Source organism: Aythya marila, assembly GCF_965140915.1.
Source record: "Aythya marila genome assembly, chromosome: 5".
NCBI classification, from domain to species: domain Eukaryota; kingdom Metazoa; phylum Chordata; class Aves; order Anseriformes; family Anatidae; genus Aythya; species Aythya marila.
In genome coordinates this window covers 54326197-54344436 of record NC_139046.1, presented here as the reverse complement: position 1 = coordinate 54344436, position 18240 = coordinate 54326197, and the positions used below count along the sequence as shown (strand labels likewise).

The window sequence follows — 18240 nt, the reverse complement described above, 5'->3', positions numbered from 1 at the left end:
AATATAAATGACAGATAACAACGTGTTTTAGTCGTTCAATAATTTTCTTAACAATGGAAGATAGCTATAAGGCAAATGGTTACCTGATGATGTATTTAAATATTATGGGCAAATAATAATATTGCAAGCTATAAGGTCCAGCCTGGTTCTCGCATTAAGTTAAACCCATCAGGAAAACCTTCTCTCTTTGGTGATGGGCTGCCTGAGGGTGATGAAGGCAGAAACCACAAATACCCCTACCCTCCCCCCTCGAATCATCAACCTGAGTCCCTCTGGAATATCAAGATCTGACCGTTTGACAATTATCTTATGTGCACGCCATTTAACTACAAACTAAGAAACAAGTGTCTCGTAATCATGCCAGATAGAACAGCGTTACTAGCAAAACAGAGGCACGTTTTGGGAGGCCACTTGCCGAAAGATCTGCAGCCTGCAACCCACACTCTGTTCATGTCTTTCTTTGACAGCAAGAAAAAGTGGAGCTGCAGAATAAGAAACCAATAGGAAACCGATCTTTGTCACAAATAAACAATCGCTTTTACCATAGGCAGCAAGAAATCATATTATCCATACAACTGTACATATATTCAAAAAGGCCAGAAGATACCTAAAATAAATCAGCATCTGGAATTTCATGGTACGGGATAGCCACAGTGTATCGGAAGCGATGATCTTCAGTGCTGAGGCACATCTAATGTGGTCAGTGGAGCAGAACCTAATCAAAAGAATACTTTGACCCAATTGAAACATATAAAGACAATCCAAGTCTTTCTCATTTAAAGGTCATTTTGTTAAACCCTTCTTTTGGGAACAAAGTGCTGCCATGTCTAGCTGAAACACAGGTTTTGAACATTGCATATTAAAAACACTAGGAAGACCCCAAAGGATTTGAAGATGGCAAGCATTTGCATTAAGTGTGATCTTTAATGCATACAACAGCGTGTCTTAGCTCATCCAGAAGTTCAATTTCATCTCAAAGAAAAAATATGCAACATAAGTAATTCTCACCAAATTTGAACGTTTTACTCACAAGTATCTGCAAGTACGTACATCACATTTTTACTAATATGGCTTTTTCCCCTCCTTTTTATTTGTAAAGATCTTTACTGGTACTTAATTAATTACTAAATTTATTTTTAGAAAATTATCAAAGCACATGCAAACTTTTCTAGAACATAGTAAATGAAGTGCATTCCCAAACTGCAAGGTTACTTCTCATTTAAAGAGGCCACTGCTGGTTCATTTAATCTCAATGCTCGGATTTGGCCAGTAAAATACTTTTTAAGTCTAGCATGAAAAAAAAAAAAAAAAACTTCTGTTTTTAACATACTATAAAAACTTCATATTTTCTCTGACTTTTGAATTCATTTCTCCCCCTTCTCCAAATATTTTTGAAAGCCCCGTATTGAACGTCAAAGCTAAAGACAAAAATCAACTAAAAAAAATCACTCATCTGCTTTCAGAGTTTCTAAGTCAGGACTAATCCTGTACTAATGACTTAACTAGCAATCACAGGAACAACACCTAAATTAAAAGCAAGCATGTTAATTACCTAACTCATGGAAAGCAATTCAATTTTTCATATGCATTCCATTTTGCTAATCCAAGCCAAAGGAAAGATATCATAACCTAGCGGTACTCCTTCAAATGATAGCGCTTTTACACTTAGCGCAGACAGTAACTGATGTCCTTATACTGAGGCCATTTTATTGCAAGTAGTTAATTCCGGTTCCAATTCATGTCCTGAGACAAAAAGTTACAAAGTTAAAAGGATTCCGAGCTATTAGGTGATTTGGATGCTTTATTTTTTCTTCCCCTTTTTAAGAGGAACAAACCTATACATGCATTACTTTTCATCACAAGAGTAACAAAAGCAAACTAGACTGGACTCCAAATACCAAACCAAGATGCTAGGTAAAATTGGTAAAGAGGCCTGAAGCTATTTATCCTGACAAAAACGTCTAATTGCCACTCCTCACTGACTTAGGTTCCTTCCTTCACCCAGAGGAATGCCCTCAGCCCCAGTTAGATGTGGGGGCCAAATTTCCATTTTGTCAGAGTATGGCTTCTCACACCTGCCTCTGCCAGGAAAATAAGAGGCAGAAGTAAGAATAGTAACACCCTTATTAAAATAGCTGGCAAAGCCAAAACAAGGGGGTGACATCTTTAAGGCAGAGAAGCTCACAAAAGGGTCCCATCTTGCTGCCCTTCGAGACAAGGAGCGGCAGAGCCCCTGGGGCAGAGATTCGGGGGCCAGCCCAAACTGTGGCAAAATCCATGCTTGTCTCACTCAGTGACAACCCCTGACGGCACTCCGCTTGTCCTGCATGAGGATTAAAGGTCTCCAGCAGTGCCTATAATTGGCAACACTAATTGCCCCGTGAAAGAGAAAGTTCAGCAAAATGATTAATATATTTAATATACATATATATATACACACACAGAAAATAAGTTCATTTGTGGAAGTATTACGTTAAGGTTTAGTTTTTGCTTTGTTTTCTTCAACAGGATGAAACAACACAGCTACTGATCTACAGACACACATTAACTGAGGATTTACCTGAGACCCTGTAATATGCAGACAGACAGACAAAAGAACGGGATAGAAACAGTTCCCTGAAAGGAAAGAACATTTATTGGCTACTACAAGTGTGTGTGGGGAAGGAAAACAGGCTAAAACTACTCTAAGCTCACCATCTCTACACTGGTCGATAAGATACTTATAGGGACATAAAACATCACTAATACACACTACGTGAACACTGATCACTGGTAAAAAATATCGTATCTGTATGTATAGGATCTAACAAGATCGTAAAGGTTACAGTTGTGCCAATTATTGAAGATATATTTTTCTCCCTCATTCTAGTGCATTTACAATAAAATGGGCTAATTTTCTATTCAGATAAATAAATGTATTCCTAAAAAGCTCTATTTTTACTCTGCCCAGTAAGTAACAACTATTTGAGTCTAACATTCATATTGCCACGTCTGATGACTAAAATGTAATGATTTAGAATGTCCTATAACTCTTCAGCATTACCATGGCTGTATAACATACTGTCCTCTCCCTCCAGCCCTTGCATTTTGTATATCTAATGCTGCATCCATGTTGATGTTAATTGTTGTGGGGTTTTTTGTTTTGTTTTGTTTCTACGTGATGAAGGTGTTCTAAGTGGAAAAACATAGAAATGAAACTATGTACATTCCAGGGAATACCAGTTGGAAGAATTTACATGTTATATATATAATATATAGACAACTGGGATTCTGCTATTTCCCCATTGGTTGAAAGAGAAGAATACATCCAAAGGTCGCGTAAAGAGTGGAGAATGAATGGGGAGTCACAAGGCTGAACAGCACATCTAACTTCTAATAACTGTTGTCAGGTGGTAACCAGACTACACTTATCACTGTAAGAATACAAAGTTAGGCACAAATTATATGATGGCTTCTTGAGGAGATACTGTAAACAAAAGCAGAGAAACAAGGAAAGCTATGTTCAAAAGTATCGGAGTTCAGTGAGTAAAACCGCAGTAGCACTTCAAGTACATACAGTTTGCCAGCGGAGCCAGGTTTTGGACACGTGGTGTAACTGAGTCATTTCCAATGGAAATGACAGCTATCAAATTACAGAAAGAAATGTATGAGAGTACTTTCAACTGATGCCCATAATCCTGTCTGGCATGCTTTCCAAACCACTTCTAGGTTGAAATACAGTTTACCCCAATCTCAAGTGATTTTTTTTCCTAAACTTTGTTGTTTTGTTTTGTGGTTTTTTTTTTTCCTACTCAAAAACAGCAAACAGACCATTGTGTTTCTGTTCTGATCCCACATATTGCCTACTGGCATGCTATTTAAAGGGTGTCTGCTAGTTTAGACAGCAAGTCCTCAAAGTTAGTATAATTCATACTTCAGACAAGAATTGTGTGACAATGAGTCAACGCCTGCTGTCAGTGTAGACAAAGTGACTCCACTTATTGCAACAGCCTCATGCTGGACTTACACAAGGGCTACAGGCGATCTCCTCCTGTGCTCACTTCCATCCTATCTGAGAGCTGAACTTCCCTTTGATTACATTGGTAACAAAAACAAAATCCTAGTCCCATCTTTGGCTGTCACAAGGATGCTTGTGTGAAACGGGTCAAATTTTGCCCAATTTCCTTTAAAGTTGTTGGGTTTTGTTTATTTACATATAACCTGAAAAATACTGGGACGTAACCCACTGTGCAACATGCTTTTGCTATTTCACCCAAAACAGAACGAGCATCACCTGCACGTGGAAGTGGTCTGGCTAGGTCTCCCTATGGCATGCAACAATCAGTCTTACTTTCCTAAGCAGCCACTTTCAGGCACTGTGGAAAAAGAAGAGAAAAAAAAAAAGGAAAAAATGGCAGGAAAATAAATAAGAAAAAATAGCTGAAAAGGCTGACAATGTTATTGTCACCAATGTAATAATTATTAGCATTGGGTCCCCAATTCTATATCCTTCACTGGCAGTTTAAGTCCCAGGGAAGATGTTCCCAGTGGATCGATCATATTCATGTAACGTTCACCACGGTGCTTGGCTAAAAACGGGCCCCAGTCTGGCTGCGGAGAGCACACCAACTTGAGTCGCTGCAACGTTAGAGAGAGAAAGAAGAGTCTCATTTGAAGTTACAAAGCAGAATTACAGTGAGGAAGAAATAAGAGGAGGCTCATTTGAGGTTATTGACAACGACCCTGCAATGCTCCACTGCTCAGTGTTTGTTTTGCGCAAAGTTTGCAAGATTAATAGAGGATAAAGTGCCCAGATTTTAATTATACATTCTCCCTCGCACCATATGAGGGGAGCTCAGACCTACTGCTGCAGATTGCCAAGCTCACTTGCTGAAGGACATGTGCACAATTACTTAGCCCAATCGCCTAAGCAGTGGGTAACTGCATTAAAATAATTGGATTTCTGTTTAGCATATTTCCCAGAAGTATACAAACAACCAAAAAGTAGTACAATGCTATGAATGAACAAAAATTTTAATTTTGAGATGACAAACTATTTCACTTCTACTTGCAGCAGAAAGAAAGAGAAGAACGTTAATCTGGCAAACATCCAAAACCTTCTCATCTTTCCACTGATTTCTTTATTGTATATATAATATGATTGGCTATTTACAGATAAAAAGGAAAGAAAACATATTTCTGATGACTTAAGCGGGAACAATTATAGGTTTATTACCTAATAAAGTGAATCAGGCCTCTCTATCAGTTATTTTAATCTCAGTTTAATTACCAGTTTGCAACCCTTACCTCCCAGATCAACCATAATAATTTTATGCAGCAGACTCCGTGTTCAAAAAATACTGGGCTACGGATGAAATAACTGCAGCAAAAGCCCCTTCAAAAGGGATCAGACTTTTTGGTGTTTCTTTGGGTGCACTACTGGAGGGACAGTAAATAAAGTACCCGATTTTTTGAGGCATTACATACTCCCATCCCACACAGGTAAACTGGAAGATCTGAAGGAGAGCTATTTATCTCACTGAGAGAGACTTGTGAACAAGCAAGTCTAATTTCATATTAGCTCATTTCCAGTAGGAGTAGTTATCTTTCCTACCCTATACACTCCAATGTTCTCTACACAAGGGCTGAAAGGCCCTTTAGACAAGTGGCCTTGTTGCCTAGTGCCAACTGTGTACTTGGATGCTCTCCCCAGGGTGTCCTGCCACTTAATATTAAACTCCTTTGCTCTGTATGAAATGGAAAAACACGATCTTCTCCCTTAGGCATTGTAGCGTGACATATTGAGAGACCAAGAGATTATTCTATTTTAGTACATTTTCTCTCCTTTCCATCTTTTAGGTGTATAACAGCCCCGATGGATTTTGCAGGAGAGCCGAACTGCAAAAATGGCTATGAAAAGGGGAGATGGCTGGCTGTTCCTTATCCCAAGAAGGGAACAGCACAAGCAGCATGCAGTGAGGAGAGGACACAACTGAGAAAGCCTCTAAGGCCACAAACAAAAGCACTGAACTTCTTCAGATGACAAGGTGAAGGCAACAAAGGAGTGAAATGCTGGCGTAGGAAATGGGAAAGACTTCGCTCTTCTACAGCCCACAAGGAACTGGGGAGTCAGCAGGACGGGAACACTTGTGGAGAGGCGGTGGTGGCAGCAGCTGCAGTGCTGGGCACAGAGAAACAGAGCAGAAGGGGACCGCCACGCTTTTGGAGTGGTGGGGGGAAGCAGCAGGGACCTGCTACATACCACAACACAAAAATAAAATGCCACCTGTTTTTTTGTTTTTCAAGCCCAGGTGCCAGAGAGGAACAGTTTATTCTGTCAGCTAAGGTTTATAATAACTCATTTGAGCTGTAGAGCATGTCTTTTCATCTTTCTTTTTCTTGGATGTCATGAAGCGGCACAACCTTCTGTAATGCCCGCCCCCTGTGTGACTTTGCAAAAAGGCTGGCTAAGCTAGGAAAACAACTTTCTTCCACTGGCACCATTTTCAGGGCTTATGAAATTTGTGACTCCTTCTAGTTCTCATAAAAGCAATCACTTAACAATTTAGGAGCATTTTGTTGAGGAATAGGGAATAGAAGGTCTGCATTTTAAATCAACCGAGCATCTTTTTGCAACACAATAACCAGCTTACCAGAAAGCAATCTTAGCACCATTAGCCATTCAATATTACAAAAATCAATGTAAAATAAAACAGACAGTCTCCCGTGACCATATTTTTGAGCAACAAAAAGACACGAGAATTACCTCAATAAATTTGCCCGGGGCTAGATGCATTTTTATCACAAACATAACTGGGATCCAAATAACCGAGCAGGCCAGCATCAGCCATCCAAGCACCATGGACCAGCCCGGGTAGTGGTAAGCTCCGTAAGTCATCGGTTCCCATTGGTAAAAACTGAAGCAAAGAATAAACTGGAAACAAGGAAGGAAAATAAATGTTTGAGTAAGGAAAACAAACCTGCTTTGCAGCACTCGGTAGGCATTCACGCACATAACTGCTCTACGTGGAATATAGATAAAAGTACACGCACCTAGGCAGGGTGCTCTCAGAAACTGTAACAAACAGTTCTGAGACTGAATCTAATGAGCTTTGTGGAAATCCTGCAAAACCCCACAGAAATTACCGCATTTATGGCAGAAGAATTGAAATTAGAATCTTGCCCCTAGAGTAACAGGCTTTATTACATGGTCTATTGGCAGTTTTACCTAATGTGATTATGCTAAGTTAGTCCATTTCATTTACAGTATGAATAGTAATACATCTGCTTACATTTGTGCATAATTCAGTAACTTTTGGGAAATGCCTGTGCTTACAATAATTGCACACAGAAGATTTATAGTAGTATATCTAGGTGAAGGCATATATAAAATGATCAGTTTTATTTCCAGAGATGGGGAGTAATTGAAAGTCTAATATTGGACTATACAAACGTATCAAGTATTAGCTTTACAGAGGCCATAATAGAAAAAAAAAAGTATTGCTCGGGTTTGCTTTGTCCATTTCCATTCCACAAAAATTGAATTATGACTGATCAGTCTCAAATTATTTCTTATCCTAAGTTCACTAAATATTACACTTGGAGAGAACAGCAACAGAACATGCAAGCTTGACTGGACCTCGTTTGCTTTCCAAATTTGCTTTCCGTAAGAGACAACATAATTTCCTATTCCCTAGTTGTGATTACTGGCAGTAGCTAAGCGTGCAAGTCTGATCAGTAAAGCAACCAAATAATTTGCAGAAAAGCCTTATAATTCCCCTCAGAACTCTAACAATGGTTCGAAGACAGGATCTTGAAAACAGCCATTGGAAGAAATCAGAGAAAAAAACGTGCACACATCTCCATTTTAACAAGGCCCTCAAGAAAACATATGTTCCCATTTACACTGTGCTAATACTATTGATTAAACTGAGCTACACCTTCAAACTTTTCAAAAATGGATTCAGAAACTATACCTAAATGTTGTCAAAATAAAAGAACAGTCACCGATACGTAGGTAAGGTTGGTCTATCTGTTTTTCACACACGACACCACTGCACTTGAGTGATGACAATGAACTGGTCAAGAAAATCTGCATGGGAAGGTACCATACCTGCATTAGGCCTGCTGGAGAAATTCTTCTCAGCACAGGAAGTTTCTTTCCCTCACAACTCAGGATCTTGTCGAGTTAACCAAAAGAAACCAGTCCCTTCACACAGGTATTCCTTTTTCAGTTTTCAGAAGAAATTACGTCATTCTTAAATTATGACACTTGAAAGAAGTAAGCACCTATCCAAGCAGCTTGTTTCAGGATAGATGGCTATCCTGAAGTAAAAACTTCCAACAAGATCTGCTGAAGAACCACACACACAGAGGAGCTTTCCAGCACGTTACGCTGAGGCACAACTTCTCTGAACAGTGACTAAAAATGACTAAACTACCAAATCTGTCACTTTTTTGCCTCTCTACCTCACCTAGCTGACATTGTATTCATCATTGTTTTGAAATGCCAGTCCTTTCAGGAGCTCTAGTATTTGTGCTTATCTTGCGTATTTACGTCTATGAATACCTGTATGAAATACAACTCCCTGTAAAATGAGGTTTCTGTGAGAGCTGAATCATTCTAGTGCCACAACATGACACGCAATCAAGGCCTGTATCTGTATTTAGAAATGTGAAGGGCACGCTGTGTCAGGGCACCACACAGGAACCACGCAGCTGTGACACTTCGAGGACTACCAGACCTGAGGAAAACGTACTTGGGTAAAATCAACAACGTGCCTTCTTTTAGATTCAGTGGAGCTCTAGATCTGAAGTAAAGCATTATTCTAGACTGCGATGTGGAAATAACACATCTAACCCCACACGGATACACCCGTTATTGCTGCTTTCCGCCCCGCTGTGTCCCTGCGGGCCGTGCCAGTGCCGCGGCCGCTTCCCGCAGTGGCGCAGCGCCACCGCCCGGCCCCGCCGGCTGCAGGCCGCCTCGGGCCCACGCCTTGGGAAAGGAAAGCTCCCTCTAAAAAAGGACGGGGGAAAAGAACAAGGAAACTGCGGGGCTGATTTATAGTCGTTATTAAGAACGTAAATATTTCGACCTCTGCAGAAATAGCTCCGTCTTCGCAAATAAGACCATGTCACTCGCATTGCCACCCAAGTCTTTCTAAAGCACGTCTCTTAGATCAGTTAGAGTCCGTAAAATATTTTTCCCTAACTAGGATTATATGATTCAACCTGAGAAGAGAAAGGAAGATTATATCAATGTGTCTCTCCCTCCTCATATATTTAAGTGTGTGTGTAAATATAACTATATATAATAAATACACACACTTAAATATTACATACAGACATGTACAGAACAATCAAAAACTGCAGGCACGCAATGGCACACCATCCCAGCACTTTGTACAGGCAGGGAAAGACTACAACAACAGCATTTGGAAACTTACTGTCCCTCTCTACCAAAATGTCATAACTTAAGCTCTATTTTATCCACTACAAACATGCAAGAAAATGTGCAAATGCATGTCTATCCATGTACGTGTACCCAAGAGGTCATTACTACCATTCAGAAACATCACAGCCATCCAAGAAACAACAACATCATCTTAGAAGAAGACATCACAAAGTCTTTGCTTACTGTTAAGATAGTAGGGGTCACGAACGCCCAACAGACTCGCCAGAATTTACTTGGCTGGAATCCAATCATCATTTCTATATCTTCACAAAATCTTTGCAATCCTGTAAGCAGCAAACGTAAATGCAATTAGGGGGGTCAAAGCAAACAGCTGCAATTTGCAAAACAGCTTTTGTGATTTTTCTTGCGTCTAATTACAATAACAAATCCTGATGTGTTTGTTGAAAACTTCAATGAAAGATCTAACCACAAAGTAACAAATGACACCGTTATATTGGGAACCATTCGGATAAAATATTTACTTCCTGTGGAGTAAAAGTAAAAATAAACATGACAATCTTTTACACAGAAATTAAATGTATTACATACTGAGTACATCTCAGACTGAGGTACTGATAGCACATGCTGGTTAGCTGCAATTCTGTGCATCGTTGTTTTATTTCACTGGAAAGAAAACCCTTATTAATTTTAAAATAAACTATTTATGACGTACATACACTATACATGGCCATTAAAAACTGGCAGCTGCATACCTGTGTCAGCAAAGGCAATATCTGAGTTTCTTTATACCAACTGTGTGACTAGAGTATGATTATATCACTTAACGTTGGAAATGATAGTGTCCTGTTATTTTTCAACGGATGTTTAAGCAATACTTAGAACTATTAGAGAGCACCAATAAATATTTAAAGTTCTATTTAATATTATTTGATTAAATGGATTGACTGACATGTTAATTCTTCCCATTATTGTATTGATTGTACCTGTGTAGTTATTGGAGTTAATAAAATGCACAAGATCGGAAAATGCTATTTCAGCCATTTCTGCAGTTAGCTCCTTATTTACACCATGTGACTGGAGAAGGCATGCTAGCCCCGCTGCTGCCACTGCCCACCTAACAAAAGACAGCCTACGTTTCCGTCTTCCTCTGCATAGCTGTTTAGGTCAGTGGCCCCTACTCACTAGCATATCCATTAGTGATTTCCCCAAAAGTAATAAAAATGAAATGGAAGCCTGCTCCAGCTTTTCTAACAGTGATGAGAAGCGGCAAGTCTGGGGCCCAAGGCTGAGCTCGCCCGTCACACAAATATTTCAAACCCGGCCCAATTTTATTTGATAAAGCAGGTGATTGTCTCTGCCATTTAGATTTTACACAGCATTATACTACAGCTTTTCATCTAACTTGTGTGATGTGGAGACAGGGATGGAGCTTAAATATTCAGGAGAAGTCATTCAATAAGGGAGGAAATACTCGGAAGAGAAGTAATAAACCGCTTTATGTTCTTAATGCCCTTATAGTCAGTCACTGCAGCTGCTGAACTTGAGAAGGGATAATCCCCAGGCTTGATCCACCTAATTTTGAAGCCTTTCTGTTGATACGGAAAAGAAACGAAACTATCCACCTGACTGTTCTAAGAATTAAGAATTGATGAACCACCACATAAAAAGTAGCAATGACGCCATGTTCAGCATCTTCCGATGCACTTTTAAGAAAACAACAGGGCTTTGTGGTGCTAGGACAGCCCTAGAACTGAGCTTGAGGGGTGAGCACAGAGTAAACCAGCACAGGCAGATATCATGCAAGAAAAAAGCTAAGAACTGTGCTATTTTAAGAAATAGATGAGAAACATCCCAAAGTTAAACAATAAGGTGGTACTGCAAGATCTGCATTTGGGGGAAGAAGTACAACCTACAGTGGGTATGAGATCAGAAAATTAATCCAAAGGGACTATGATACTTCTTCCCCCTCCCACCCCTCAGTGTCCCTTCTTGCTGTTGCTGCAACAGAGGTATACCTCACTGGATGGCCTTCTGCCTTCAAAATTTGAGCAAGTTCTGTGCAGATCTGCACAGATTTGTCTGAAACTCCAAAAGAAAAGATAGTTCATTCTTGGAAATGTTGGCAGATATTGAGCTTCAGGTATTTTTAAATATTAGCAGTTCATGAACCAAATGTATGTAAACAGATACAGAGATTACACAGTAGGCATCTATTTCTCAGTGAATGATTGAAAGCAGGTTCAGAAGTTCCACAGAAAAATCCAAAGGATGCTTCAGTTAATAAAACACTGATTAAATCTTAGTGCATCTGGTTTCCCTCTCAGATCAGTCAAGCCTGTTGAATGACTTTGGTAAATAAACAATGTGATATTCCGTATTTCAGTTTCCACTCTCAAAGGTAGGATGATGCATTCAAAGTGCTGCAGATATAAAATCCATTAAAAAGTGGAATGCAAGCTAAGACAGACATCTACTTCAATATTCTGCCACAGGTAAAACATTGAGAATTACTAACATACTCTCTACATATACACTGCAGCCGTTACCACTCACTCTGATGACGAACCTTCCCAACAACAGACTGTCAAAAAACAGGTCTAGAAGGAGCACAAATAAAGTTAAGGTAATGCATTTTCAATTTCAAGCAGTTTCCTACGGTGTTTCACTCAAGCACAAAGATCTCTGTATTTAGCTTTGCGTTGCAGAATGCAGCAGTGGGAATTATGCTGATGATTAAATTAATACCCAGAGCTGTAAGCTATTCTTTACCAATCATACATCATAATCTAAACAATCAGAGAATAAACATCTATAGCAGCATGTGAAATAAAGAACTGCATTTGACTGGATAATGTAGCACTGACTCTACTGAAAAATAAGTGATTGCAAGAAAATAACCAAGTGTGCCTCTTTTTAATTTAAAAATCTCAACCAGCTCAGCAAGCGGAACATGTAACAAGAGCCAAAGACAGATTTATTTCATCATAAAAGCGCCTGCCACTATTATGCCAACCTGCTTGCTACGAAGAGTACAAGCGTACGGAGAAAGGTGTCAGTGGAGTGTAAAACAAGCAATTGTCTGAGCTTGAAAATATATGATACCAATTTTAAGCACTGCTTGAAAGAATAGAACAAGAGCAACAGCTTCATTTGTATTTGCAACACGCAAATCACAAATATACAAGCTGTATATAGATTTAATATGGTAGAAGTAGCTATGATACATTAGTCAAGTGGATAATGACTGTAAAATAAATCCTTCATTTTTCGTGCTGAGAGTCGAAGCTCTTTAGTGTGACAAAAGGTTAATTCCAGGTAATAATCTTTGAAATCATTTAGATCAAAGACTTGACTGACATCTGTTGATTAACAATCAGCTGGTACACAAAGCACAGAGACAGTGATTTGCAATTCATCAAATCTTTGCCACATCTGATCATTTTAAAGTAATATGTAATTAAAAAAACTCCTCCACTCCAGTCCCTCCTTAGCAGTACTGTAACTCTTCTGTATTATGTTAAGGTTTTCATTCAAATTCGTATTTTAAGCAATATTGAATGTGTTGGACAAACAGGGCACTACCCAGAGCAATTTTGTTTGTAAATCTAATAAAAAGTTGTTCCGTAAAGGCAGGTTTGTAGTTATTCTGCCACTCAGCGTTCAGAGGAGGAATAGAGCCTTCCTATTTATCTTCATATTTATTTAAGAATATGCAGAACAAAGCAATTCCACAGATTGCTTTTGAGCTATTTAACAATATTCTATGCAAGGATGCAAGGAATTTTTACCTTGTACCATGATGGCAATGGCTTAGAGGGAGTGATCGTTTTGACATAGACTAAACAACACTATTGACAACGCTGCCAAAGAAGAGTGACATCAAGTGCTTTTAGAACAGCATTGTTCAGGCATGCTGTCAGCAAATGGAGAAGGAGGAAGGAGAAAAATAAATAAATACATCCCAAACCCTTAACTCTTCCTGAGCATTCCCACTCACCATCCCTTACAGAACAGCATTAATTTTAAGCACGCTGGGAAACTGGTCAGAACAGTAACCAACCTAATCCATCAGAGAACACCTGCCCCGTGATATTTTCACAGAACAGGTAAATGCTAAGCCTCCTGGAAACTGGGAGGAAGGAATGGGACAATTGTGCCTATCTTCATGGAAACTGAAGAACAGAAAAGCAATGCAACTTGCCAGCAGCGATTTCCAGACCAGTCTTTCTGCTCTATAATCCCCAAAAGTCTCTCTCTTCACTTCAGGAGATATCTCAAAGCATTACACTCAGGTCCTTTGAGTAGACTGTTTGAATGTAAAGCTGACAGCTGTTAGCAATATCATCTCACTCAGAGATTGCACTTCTAAACCCATCTCTAATTAAAATACTTACATTTCAGGGACCTAAACAAAACAAAAAGCAATTAAATCAACCAAAATGCGAATGGTCTAAACTATATATTTTTTTTTTGCTTTCTGTTTTCATCTTTTTCATTGTTTTGTAACATTCTCTCCCTAGGTCATACCCAAGGTACCTTTACAATCATTTGAGCCCACTGACTGGATTGGATATCACCAGAGATAAAATACACTACTGCATTTCCATAAAATTTGAGATAATGGGAAAGGATGGGTTGCCTGTCCTTTTCATGTATTCATTCCTCAAGCAAGAGCAGCAGATGTTGCATGTTTTGAGTTATGCTTGATTTTTCATACATTTATATTAGAGTAGACTCCACAACATCAGTAGATATAAGTATCTAGCGCACAGGACTAAGGCCTAAAATCATCCTGATACGTAAATATCTTCAACAAAAAATCTCAGGATTGTTTAAAACTAGCTGATAGAAAACATAACATTCATTTCTGGCCATAGCAACAGCAGAGACAGCTTTATGTTTGATTTCTCTAACACCAAGGCTCAAAACTTCTTTCACTTTTGAAGGCAAGTCTTAAGTGACACCAACATACTCCAGACATAAATTAATAATGTATTATGTAAGGACATCACCGTATTATTTCCTACTACAATCATCTGAGATCACACATTTCCGAGAATCAATTTCCTTAAAGCACTGAGTGAGTTTGGGAACAGTCACCAACTAATACCAGCTGATGCAGCTACAGTGGCATCAAAGTAATTGTACTGCTTTCCAATAGTTGAGTGTCCTCCTAAAAATTCCATGTATGTCAACATGGATTGATATAACTACAGTTACCACTGTGCATAATGAATCACTGAGTAGCAGTGTAGTGCGTAGTCTTGACTTTGTGCTGTAGAGATGGGCTAAAGGAAAAACTGGCCGTGTATGTGGAAAATAAAAAAAGTGTCAAAGAGCTCCTGGCTAAGTGTCACTAAATGTTTTGTCAATGTTTAGTATTTGCTAAGAATGTTCATATACTCTTAAAACATCGGCTTTAAGCTACTGATTGAAAAAGGACTTGAGGCTGTGTAAAAGGGTCTTTTGAATATATGCATTTAAAGAAATCTTATAGCAATGAAGTCCCATTATGCTTCCATTCAAAATCGTGTTTCTGGATTCTCAGTTTTTTTAGTAAAAAAGAAAAACTAAAAAGAAACATTACACCTTTGCAAGATACCATCTACTTGACCATATGCTAAAATGCTACTTTCACGTAGGTGGTCCAGTAACATTATCCATTCTTACCATAAATATAGGAAACTCCAACAAGCTCAAAGATGGCTATGATGACAAGAGAATAAGAAGCTGCATAAGTGTCCACGAGCTGTAACATATACATTCCACCCTAAAGAAAAAAAAAAGGAAAAAAGAAATATTACTTATGAGGTATATCTGGCACCTCTCTCTACATATGTCCCCATATCCCTATCCTCTAGCTAGCACTAAGGTAGGCAAAATGGACAGGATCAGGACACAAGACTCTGTCCCCAAGTACACATCAGGCATTGATGGGACAGAGACTCAAGCCACAGTGTTGTTGCCTCCTTCTGGCTGAATGATCATCTAATCTTCTTCAGTCAAGTGAAGGAAGGAGTGAATCCATCCTAGGCTTTGGAACCGCAAAGTTGGGCTGGTAGGTGACGAGGTGAGACAAAGAAAGACAAAGGCAGAAAAAATGGATGATAAAAAGACTAAAAATAGAGTCTGTGCACATCCTCTTGAAATTGCTAAGTATTTACAGTGGTGGAGGAACTAGAAGAAAAAAAGACAGCATTGACTATCAATGATAGATGACAATTTCATTATTAACTCCACACTTTTCCAGGACTATCAGTTAATATCCCCTCTGTACATGTGAAGGAAGGCACCCAAAATTATTGCGCAGGTTTAGACGACGTATGAACTTTTGTAAAATGTGGATACCTAATTTATACAACTATTTCAGAGATGTTTGACTAAGGATCAATTTTAAGAGACTCAGATTTTCAGAAAGATTTGAGCAACCAAATCCATTAAATAGATCTCAGCCAGAGTGTCCACACACACACACAAAAAAAAAAAAAAAAAAAAAAAAAAAAAAAAAAAAAAAAAAGCTTTCAAACTCAGCCGGTGTCTTCACTCATTCAGTGCAATTCAGTTTACTATTTTGCAACTGCTTCTTGCAAGGGAAGGGAATGGCCACCAGAGGGGGACTGGGGACAGAAAGTGATGCTCAAAGACACTATCGTTACCTGAGTGATCATAGGAAATCCCATGATGAAAAAGGAAATGCAGCACCCAAGAGTGAATAGTGCCTTGTGCGTACGTAAGTATTTTGGAAATTCATCTGAAACAGAGGTCACTATAGTCTCGATAGTAGCAAACTGAAAGACGAAACAAAAAGATTAATTTCAGCACGCAACATAAATGAAATGGTCCAGCTGGGTATGCTGCAAAGTGAGATGGGATTAAGAATCCTGGGTGTTAAAATGCTCAGATGCCAATGCCAAAGCTTCCCACACATCTTTTTGGTACTGATGGCCTTAATTCAGTCCTCTCTTTGCAAACCACTTCACTGACCACATGGAAAATTGTGAGCAATCTCATGATCCTCAGAACCAATAAATAGGAGAAGCAACAAGAAAAGAACAGGAAATGAAAGCAGTTTTACCATCGTGTCCAATCCAAGTGTCAGAAGCATCAAAAAGAAAATTATAGCCCAGAACGGAGAAAGTGGAAGCCTAGTTAAGGCTTCCGGGTAAACCACGAAAGCAATTCCAGGACCTGGAAACAATAAAAATAAAGGCTGTGATATATTTTATTGCATTAACATCATTGACTATACAGAAAAAAAATATATGGGTAAAAAGGGAGATGTGAAAACTCATGTTTCCATATATAATACTCTATTACTATGCTTGTTAAAAGTAAAAATGATCACATTGAGTCTCTGTTATTTACAGTAAGATTTATCCATCACAAGATTTAACATCACACAATTAATATCTAATTTGGCTGTAAGGTTCAAAACCCTTCTACACTTCCCATTTCCACGTCGCAGAATACACATTTAACCAGTAGATTAATACCCTGATCCAAATAACAAACAAAATCTAGCACTGTGGTTGTTCTTTCCTGCTCTGCAATCTAATTCCTACCACTGTCCCTGTCAGCTGGCCTCAGACCAGCATAGCAATCATCCCTACCTCAGTACTGGAAAAGAAAATGCTCTTCTCTAACTCAGCAGCAGCACACCGCCAAGTGAGCAAGAGAGAACATAATGCATGCACAGAGCTAATATCTGGCATGTGGTAATAATTACCAAAAAAATATAATAGTATTATAATATAGTAGTAATATAAAAATACAATAGTATTATAATATAGTAGTAATAACTACTAAAAAAGAAGATAATGTAACACAGCAGAAAGAATAAGGAGTTGGTTTTTTTGTTTGTTTGTTTTTAAAGATTTAACTGGGAGTTTTGCTTTCTCTGTTGGTTGGTATCTTAGACTACAATTTTTATTGGCTGTCAAGAAAAATTATTTTCAGAAGTATGCTTAGATTTGCCAGGGAGAAAACATTGCAGGAATTTGATTGTAGCATTGCAGTACATGACACTTCTCTATTTATCCCGGCTGAAGGAGTGCCCGCATAAAATGCTCTGGAGGGTATTTCCCTTCAGGCAAGATATAAATGAGAGAGAAGTTGTGCTGGTTCCATGACCTGTGCCACAAGAACGGGGGATCCGAGCTCACCCTGTCCTGGCCATTTCTAATCCAGATTACTGAATCTGATTTCCTGCAGCTCCCCATGCTGTTTCTGTTCAAGGGAGACCTGTTGCTTTCTCACATAATGGAAAAAAAAAAATGCAGTTTTAGCAGCATACAAAATAATCTCCGCAGGTTAACTTTTGAAGGAGTTTCTTCTGAACGAAAGACTAATATTAAATTTAACAACAGTGTAAAAATAACATTGTGTATGGCTCAGTGCTGTTCTGTCTTTAAAACGTGCTCCAGAAAAATGGCTTTTCAAAAGAGGATGGTGCAAGGGAGAAAATTTTGTATTCATGAACGTGTTCTTTCATCTCTTGATTAAAGATTTTTTCTTGACTATTAGAGATAAAGGCTCTGTTTGCAGTAGCTTCCTGCATTTACAAGTTCAAATTAAGCCTTGAAATAATGATTTCCCATTAATCACGCTTTTAGGAAAAGTTTAATTACAGAATATGAAATTGCAATCTCTCCATCTTGGTGCCTGATAACTTTCTAAAGTATCGCATGCCTGGTAGCATCCAAGCACACGTAAACAGGTGCAGGGAGTCTGGCTTCCACCCCGGTCATCTTCAGGGACTTCTGCAGGAATTAACTCCTCACATATGTCTATTAAAGCCAGGAAAACTCCCAAGGTTTTGCATGTGCTGAAATGGAAAAGGCAAA

At 38.8% G+C, this 18240-nt stretch overlaps 1 protein-coding gene across 1 annotated transcript in view; it reads right to left on the bottom strand.

The window, feature by feature from the left end:
* Nucleotides 1-4461: 4461 nt before the first annotated feature.
* SLC6A5 (solute carrier family 6 member 5) overlaps nt 4462-18240 on the bottom strand; it is a gene marked incomplete at both ends in the record, with an annotated part of 29595 nt that continues 15816 nt past the window's right edge. The window contains 6 exons of the mRNA XM_082762239.1: nt 4462-4617; nt 6746-6913; nt 9620-9720; nt 15068-15167; nt 16054-16185; nt 16473-16585. Coding sequence (XP_082618365.1) covers nt 4462-4617; nt 6746-6913; nt 9620-9720; nt 15068-15167; nt 16054-16185; nt 16473-16585 — 770 coding nt within the window. The remainder of the gene's footprint in view (nt 4618-6745; nt 6914-9619; nt 9721-15067; nt 15168-16053; nt 16186-16472; nt 16586-18240) is intronic.